General features: G+C 34.6%; 1 protein-coding gene across 1 annotated transcript; it reads left to right on the top strand.

Moving 5' to 3' along the window:
* Positions 1-2,258: 2,258 nt before the first annotated feature.
* LOC106323113 lies at positions 2,259-2,872 on the top strand. Its single transcript, XM_013761280.1, has 3 exons — positions 2,259-2,375; positions 2,520-2,780; positions 2,828-2,872. Exons 1-3 carry the CDS (start codon positions 2,259-2,261, stop codon positions 2,870-2,872), a joined length of 423 nt encoding a protein of 140 aa, XP_013616734.1.
* Positions 2,873-9,446: the final 6,574 nt, after the last annotated feature.

Below are 9,446 nucleotides of genomic sequence, written 5' to 3'. Positions count from 1 at the left end.
TTTTTTTTTTAATTTTGGAAATATTCCGAGGAAGTGTATCCCTCGGAATATTCTGACGACATCTTCCTCGGAATATTCCGAGGAATTTCCGACGAAAAAAGTCCTCGGAATATTCTGAGGAAATGAATTTCTTCGGAATTCCGTCGGAAATTTCCGAGGGATTTCCGAGGGATTTCCGAGGAAAAATGAATTTCCGAAGAAAAATGAATTTCCGATGAGTTATTTCCGAGGACTTGTTTCGTCGGTATGTTTATTCCGACGACGTAGTGTGGAGACATGATAGACTGCACAAAGATGAGAATGGGTGGGGGATGCAATTACTCTTCCTTTTCTCTGAACGGAATAAGTAACACTTTCCTTGGAGTGCAATTCATAACAACTTCTTTTTAACACTTCTCTTTTTTTGGGTTATTATGGTAAACTAGTGCACCAAAAAAAAAAAGGAATAAGTAACACTTTCCTCTCTTTTTTGGGGTTATTTTCTCCTCAGACTTAAAAAAAAAAGGAAAGTCGGAACCCTAAATAAAAAAGAAGATTATAGGGATGAAGGTTTCATCCAAATCTCAAAAGTTGAAAGATGGGTGATGCAAAGATAGTTCAAGGAGTGAATTGCCCGATAGCACGATGGATATATCGAGGGATATGCATGTTAGCATCTGTGAGCTGGTTAATTATGCTCGCTCTAGAACTCTTCTGGCCGGAGGTTTCTTCGTTGTCGCAACCGAAACAGAAAGAAGGACCGGGCACGTTGGTGCTCGGTTCAGCACCGTTCTTGATTTATACGGTTGTGGTGGTGAGGTCGTTTTACCTCCCGGTTCCAACATCTTTTGATCTACAAGCAGACTGGAGACTACTTTTGTCTAGTTTCCTTGCAGTTATGACTGTAACTATGTGCGGTGCATCAACTCGTCGTGTCGTAGAATTGCCTATCCTTGCGTTTTCGTTAATATCTGGCTTCTACTCCGCCTTGCTACTCGAATGGCCAGTCAAAGATTTATGCGTCCAACATGTTGTCTACACTTATTTTGTATTGGCTTTGATTGGGTATTTAGGTTATCATCGACCTGTTTGGCCGGCTTGTCTTTTCGTAGTTGTCTTGGTCATTGTCAATGCCTTTCTTTTCTATGGAGTACTTTGTCTTGATCTCCCAAAGCCACCAGAGCCGGAAGAGGAGGAGAACTACAAGGATTCTCCTGTCTGAATCTTAATTTTCAGGGGTTTAATCTAATTGCTTTCTGTCTGTCATGTAATAAGAAACCCTTTTGTGTATTAGCGCAATTTCAACCATACTTATGATTGCAACATCGAGTGATAGGGGAATGATCAAACTACTACTTTTATTTTATTTTGGAAAAAAAGAGCTAGAGTTTAACACAATAAGACTTTATGTTATCTAACTCTTAAGAATTTTAACACAAGAATGGGGTAAACAAGAATTTAAATTTTAAGAATTTAATTCATTTAGGTTCTAAAAGCATATCCTTAGAACACATAAAACAAATTTTGTTATAATTGAAAAACCCATGGGGTAAACAAGAATTTAATTCATTTAGGTTTTAATTAAATATATATGCACATCTACATATCTAATTGCATTACTTGAAAATACTATATATATGTTTTAAATCTTTAGAACCTTTTATATAAAAAATATCTGACGAATAGAGAAAATTGCGTAACATGTACTCAAAGACGTTAAAAACCTTTAGAGATTTTGATTAGGTTGAGGTAAAGACACCATCACTTTCTACTTTTATCCGCCTGATTAGACCATCCATATACCAAAAGTAAGATATGCTGAAAGTATCAGGAACACATAAAGCGTCAGGGAAAATGACTTATTTCCTTATGAACTAGTTATGAACTAGTTGTTTCCAGCTTTTTCACACACGAACTTTTTGGTCATGCCAAAACCCACATGAACTATTCTTTTTTTTTTATTCTATACACAAACTATCGATTTTAAATCAATTCCCCCAAAACCGTAAACGCTGTTATGTATCTGTTAACAACCTAATGACGTGGCTAACCAGGTTTAGTAACTCATTTAATTTGGGTTAAAGAAAGGAACATGACGTCGTTTTGGTTCTTCTTCTTCATTCAGAAAATGAAGTCATTTAATTTTGCATCATCAATTGTGGATAAATTTAACTTAGGGTTCACGACTCATTACTCAGAGAAAAAAACGAGAGAGATTGGCATGATTATCGAGGGAGAGATTCAAGTGAAACAGAGAAGATAAGGTCAAGAATTGGAGAATGGACATTAGAGGAATTGTGACTCATTACAGATGTGGAGAACATGTGAGACTGCTTACGTCTCGGACAGTGAAAAATCGAGGGAGGCTTTTTCATTCTTGTCCTTATGGAGATGAGGTAATGTTGTAATTGTTGTTATTGTTTCTTATTCTGGTTATGGACATGATGAACTGGTTATGTATTTCTGAGAAAAAAACGATTTGTTGTTGTGTTAGGTACAATCAGTTTGGTTTAATTTTGTTGTAAATCGAATTGTTTCAGACAAGTCGGTTCCATTTGTTGAAGTGGGCAGATAGATCGGCCCTTGAAGAGATTGAGGATATGAAGGTAAGAATTGATTATCTTGAAAAAGCTTCAAGCACTTTAGAAAAAGATAACGAGAGCTTCAATTCTGAAGTGGAAACTCTTACAATCGAGACCCGCACTAATGAAGCAGTTGTGTACAGTTCACAGAAAGAGTTACAAGGATTTGAGAAAGAACTTCAAGATTGCAAGATGGAGGTGAAAGGGCTAAAGAACATGGTAGTGTGTGTTGTTGTAATTGTTTTGTCTGCAAATTTGTGATGTAGGTGTTGGAGATGGAAAGAACATGGGATGTTTTTGTGTATTGTTAGACGGATATGGTTAAGACGGGGGAATGATGTTTCTGTGTATTGTTAGACGGATATGGTTAAGACGAGGGAATGATGTTTTTTTATGTAAAATTGGCGGCTGTTGTCATGATGTACTTTGGTTGCTATGACCACTTCTAATATAAATCTAGAACCATTTCACTATCTAGAACCGGATTGGCAATACTTAAACCATATGATCCAAAATAGATCATATACACCAACCATTAAACTCAAATGACATCACATAAGAAGCCTTAAAACAATCCGAAATAAGCCATAATTAAATTTCAAAATACATATTCAGAAATCATAAAACAGCTATTTTAGTCACAATCCAAAATAAGCCATAATTCAAATCCAAAGTACATATTCAGAAATCATAAAGCATCTATTTAGTCGAACACTTGTCTTTGTGGTTGTTGACTTGATACTTCACCTTGTGTCACATTCTCCACATCTACCACAATGCAAGTTCATTTTCTTTGAACAAATGAATTGTAGGAAAAAAACATCTTGTGAAAATGATGAGAAACCACTTTGAAGACATGAGTGTATAAAAGCATGAAAGACTGATATTGGTCCATTATTTCCAGTTGAAATATTTTGAAAAATATTTGATTTGTTTGATGTGAGGAATATTTGCTTATTCTTTTTAGTGATGCAATTTTAGTGCATAAGAACGTTGATGTGAGATTTTGTTCATTGACAGTATTATGAATTAATACATATATTTTGATAATCTACTACATACATAAGTTGAATGAATATAAAATAAAGACAATTCCATCCATAACATCAAAGTTTCGTTTAAAATATAAAACAAACCATATGCAATGAATTAACCCTTTGTGCTTCAGCCAACATAGACATCGTCCATACGGTCTTGATCGACTTCTTCAACGGATTTTTCTTAAGCACAACTCTCTTGGTTTCTTTCTTCACCACGCTCATTGGTGTTAATAATCCTAGCACTTTCTGCCGTTTCAGGAGTAGTAGTCTTTTGTTCTTGACCAGCAGTGGCTTTCTCATGTTCCTTCCCGGAAACAGCCAGTGACGTTTCCCTGAGAAACAAAAGTGATTAAGAAGAAGGGTTAAAAATGAGAAGAGAAGAGAAGAGAAGAGAATATCACTTTCTTGTGTATTGATCAATATACCTTATTTCTTGGACGACACGTGTTTGAGATTGTGCTTGAATTTGCCTAGCTGTCTCAGCTGTTTCTTGTTGCATCTTTGCAGTCATATTGAGGTTCTTCAATGGGTTCTTCTTCATGAGTAGTAATATTCTGTTCTTGAGCAGCAGTGACTTTCTCATGTTCCTTCCCGAAAGCAGCCAGTGACGTTCCCCTGAGAAACAAAAGTGACTAACAAGAAAGGTTAAAAAGGAGAAAAAAGAGAAGAGAGGATCACTTTCTTGTGTATTGATCAATATACCTCATTTCTTGGACAACACGTGTTTGAGATAGTGTAGTTGTCTCAGCTGTTTCAAGCTTAATGTTAGGCTGACTGTTGTTCCTGGAGATGACATGCCTTACAGGTGCGGTCATAACGTCTGGTAAACATTGTTCTGTGCTCATGTCACCCTCATGATGTGTTGCAGTACTAGTTCATGCGTTACTAGGACCATCTTCTTCATCTCCTTGTGTTCAGCACTCCACGTAACCCTGGTTCAGATGAGTTGTCCACTGAATGAGTTTAGAGACTCCGTTCTGTCACAAAGAAGTGAGTTGCCCGGTTCCGACATCTTTTGATCAGTTGCACGCTCTGTTCAGCGCCGTTCTGGATTTATACGGTTGTGTTGGTGAGGTTGTTTTACCTCCCGGTTCCTACATCTTTTGATCCACAAGCAGAATGGAGACTACTTTTGTCTAGTTTCCTTGCAGTTATGACGGTACCTATGTGCGGTGCATCAACTCGTCGGGTCGTACAAGGGCCTATCATTGTGTTTTCGTTAATGTCTGGCTTGTTTTCCGCCTTGCTACTCGAACAGCCAGTCAAAGATATATGCATCCAACATGTTGTCTACACTTATTTTGTATTGGCTTTGATTGGGTATTTAGGTTATCAGCGACCTGTTTGGCCGGCTTGTCTTTTCGTAGTTGCCTTGGTCATTGTCAATGCCTTTCTTTTCTATGGAGTACTTCGTCTTGATCTCCTGGAGCCAGAACCGGAAGAGGACTACAAGGATTCTCCGGTCTGAATCTTTTCAGGAGTTTAATCTAATTGCTTTCTGTCTTTCATGTAATAAGAAACTCTTCTTTGCTAATTCTTTGGTCTAACTACTCTTTTTTATTTTATTTTATTTTGGGTATCCATACAAAGAAACTCACTCTCAACTAAAGTATCATAAGCTCCAAAATAAACTAAAGGAAATAAAAGCAAAAGAATTTCAACTTTCACCAAATAATAATTTTCCAAGAGATGTTAGAAGAGTTTGTGGATGTTGATCATATCTTAGAAGCAGTGCCGGCCTTGAATATTTACAGACCGGAAGCAAGTTATAAAGATAAAGGCCCATTCATAAATAGAAATATTAATTAATCCATTGTTAGTAAATGATATATATATATATTAAAATTTATGTGTAAGAAGAAAATGGTATTGAAGTCAACCGAACTCGTCACCCTGCATTCCAAAATAACTACGTTAACCACTAGACTAGTTAAAGATTTTTGTACGAAATTGGCTGAAAAATAACTTTAAAAAGCGAAGGCCGGAAGCTCAAGCTTCCTCCGCTTCCGGTCAGGGCCGCTACTGCTTAGAAGCCATGACGAGCCAGAACTTGCGTATTGGTTATCTCAGCGTCAGTGTGTTTCATGAGCTGAGCCGTACTATAATAATAACCCGCTTAATATCCGCGCAGTTGCGCGGAATGAATGTTATATATAAAAATAATTTTTATATATTATTATTTATTTGTAATCATTTATGTATTATGTATATAATTAAATTAGAGTAAACACATAAATCAAAACAATACATCTTGTTTATTTCAATATATTTTTGGTAAATAAATCAAAACAAATATTTTATTTATTTTATATGGTATATAACTAAATTTCAATGACATGAACATATATATATATATAGTATATATTAATATAAATATTTACTATTGAGAATTCATACTCGTATGATAAACACAAAATTTCTAATGTGCGATTTTTTGAATGCAAAATTTCAAAATTAAAATATTAAGGTTTCAATATTTTTGCAATAAAAATATTGAAATGATCATATTTAAGTATTTTCTATGTTATATAGCTTAATTTGAAACTATATTAATATATAATATGAATGTCTAGTAAATGAGAGTTCATATTCATACGATTTATAATTATTTGTTTCTTGTTATTACCAAAAAAGTTAAGCCATTGATCACAAAATTTTAGTGTGAGACATTTAACGTTTTAGTAATTTTAGTTTATAGGTGTTTTAAAAATTCAAAATATAACATATAAGAATTTTTTTTATTATATGGTGAATGTGGTTGTTTAATATCTTTTAATAATATAAAATTAAACAAAAAGAAAGAGCTAAAATACAGAATTATTATCAAATATTTATTATTCATAATCGTTAATTGTCATATATACGTTAATCATATTAGGCAATTTCGTAGCTTTTATTTAAGGAAAGTGCGAAAATATTCTTTTGTATGCTATTTATCAATTTAATAGTTAGTTTAATAAAAAATATAATACTTTCTCTGGATTTTAATATAAGATAGGTTTTACACACATTAAGAACAATAAATACACTTTTAATTGTTACTTTTTGATTATATCAATAAAGTTTCACCACTCATAATTTTACTTTTTAATTTATGTTTAAATTTTAAAAATAAATGCATTAATTATATCTCAAAATATCGAACTTCACAAAATTTAAATTGGTTCGTTTTCGAGATTTTAAGTGGTTGGGTTTGGCTTATATATTATTATATCACAACAACCTAAACACACTCGCTCACCCCGCCGCCGTCCAAGAAGAAGAAGCAGTCGAGAAAGCTTTCGGACTTTGGAACAACTGAATATGTGTCCAAAGCTTGGCCGTGATTCATGAGTTGTGAGTCTTTCTCCTAATTTTAGTCTTGAGAGTTTGAGGTATTTTCTCTGTATTTATCAAAGAGTTCATAAAGGTTGAATTTTTATTCTTAAATTTTAAGTAGAGCTTGAAACAAAATTCGCTGCTGCTGCTGCTTTTCAAATACACACAAAGCATCCCACATTGGTCTTGGTGGTTTGAGCTAACACCATTGAGGAGATGTGTCTATAAATGCGAAAGCGAAGTTAGCATGACATATCAAGCTTTATAAGTTTCAAAACTTGGGTCTATTAATCATTGCTATATCATCATCTTTTCGATTTGGCCTCACTTAGTACTTGTTTTACTCGACATCTATCACTTTAGCTACACTCATCCTCCGTTAATGGAGGCTAGACTCTTTAATTTGAATGAATGAATATGTGTTTGATCAAAAATATAACTGGTTACTTGAGTTCAAACAACTTAGCATGGTTCTCCATTATCTATAATCTGTTAAATCCTGCAGGTTCCTTGAGAGCTTGCAAGTGGAGTATTGTTCAAGTTGCAATGCGAGATAACCAGGCCAGCGAGTGGAACAAGACGGTCTACTGATCTTAATATAAAGTTTCACTACAAAATCACCTTTGTATATGTTCATGTTACTGACTGCTATTGTGTGAGTTTATGAAAAATCAAATATGATTTTGTTTGTGAAAAATGCAATGCACTACTGTAAATACGTTAATTAAGGTAAACAAAGAGGGTAAGATATATCATCATGAAACAGAGCCAAACCAAGAAAAATAAAAGAATAACAGGATCCCTCTATAAGAAGAATTGCAGACGTCGTGAAGTTTTTGTATGCCCCGTATCTTTCTTGTAAGTACACCATTTAGCAATCCAAAGGTAGGCGAAGAAATTCAAGAAACTCAAAAACAGCCAAATAACCAATAGTAGTAGTAATCAAGATGACCTCTGGTCAGGTTATCAGCTATCCACCCTGGTCTTCCACCAGTAGTCGTCACTTTTGTAACAACCGTCACCAGCAATGTGCTTAGACAGTTCCCTAATGCCACCGTCGTCAGCGCCAATGCCGAGCAAAGACTCCTCATAGCATCAGGTGCTTCAGGGACTTTTCACTTTGGATTTTCTGAAATGAAGCAAACAATGACTTGAAGCATTCTTGTGATGGGACTTCCTCCTGGTTTCTGAAGCCTATAGAAGTTGCTTCCCGCTAAGAACAAGAGGACAGCCACGGCCAAACCCCAACCAACATTCATCTAAATCCAAACGAGAACAGAGGAAGCGATCATTGCACCAACGTTGATCACAAAGTAGAACCAGTTGAAGAAAGAGCTCTTTAACTCTTCGTATTTTTCTAAAACTCCTATCTTAATCATTTTATTAGCTAAATAAATACTACACAAACGAGTGAACGACTTATCAAACATTACGCCACGCGAGAAGTGTTAATACGACATGATTTGAATTACATAACAGATATCAAAACGGAGTATCAGAAAGAATCAAATTGATTTTATTTTTGTTAAGCTTGTTTGAAAATTTAATGCCTACGTTTTAGCTGTCACTTCGAAAGAATAAAAATGACAAATACTTTGTTTTTTTTTAACAGAGAGAGTTATGTTCAACAAAAGTCAAGGAAAGAGTATACAAGTAGTAACATTTTGTTTTCTCTATGAAAAAAGAGTTTTCTACATTGAACAAATAACAGAAAAATCCACAATGACTTTGTTAAGAGTTGTTAAACATTAGCTTTCAGCAGTGGTGGATCTAGAGAGAAAGGACTGGATGTTCATGCACCTACTGTTTTTTGTTTTACGTCTTACATTTTTCTAATGTAAAGTTACATGAATTAGTTAGATAATTGTGAGAAAAAAAAAATATATTTTGTGCATCCAGTAATTGATCTTCTTTAGTTTATGTATCAATTACCTCTACATTTGTCCCTGGCTGTCACTCTGTGACTTTTTTTTTTTTAACACTTTATTTTATTAATCTGATTTATAACATGTTACATCATAGAAGAATGACAAAACGACAGAGAATTTCAACACCAAAAGCTAGCAAGGACAATCACAAATGCCACATTAGCTATACCTATATCAAACTGGTCTTGTTTCAAATAAATAGATTAGGTGTTCCCGTACCCACAATAGCAGACGGACTTCTAATACCTTTAGCGAAAACATGACAATCATTCTCATCGTCTAGATAGGTCTTCTTCTTCATTGCCTTTATCAAACTTGTCCAGAATTAGCTTCAGCTAAGCTACCATACAAGCTCGAATTACAAAGTAAAAATCAGATGGATAGCCTGGACTGATGCTTCAGATCCACTATCACCACCGTAGAAACACAGACTCAATGAAACAAAGGAAACCATAACCAATCCCAAAATAAAATTAGATCCAACTCCTCAAACGCGAAAGAAGGACGAAAGCACTACAATACCAATTATTATATAAAACTAAACAGCTTTAAAGAAAAGCATCGTGTTGCAATAATTTATCATGAGGACGAGACCCAAA

The sequence above is a fragment of the Brassica oleracea genome, chromosome C2 (assembly GCF_000695525.1).
Source record: "Brassica oleracea var. oleracea cultivar TO1000 chromosome C2, BOL, whole genome shotgun sequence".
NCBI classification, from domain to species: domain Eukaryota; kingdom Viridiplantae; phylum Streptophyta; class Magnoliopsida; order Brassicales; family Brassicaceae; genus Brassica; species Brassica oleracea.
This window is presented reverse-complemented; position numbering and strand designations above follow the sequence as displayed.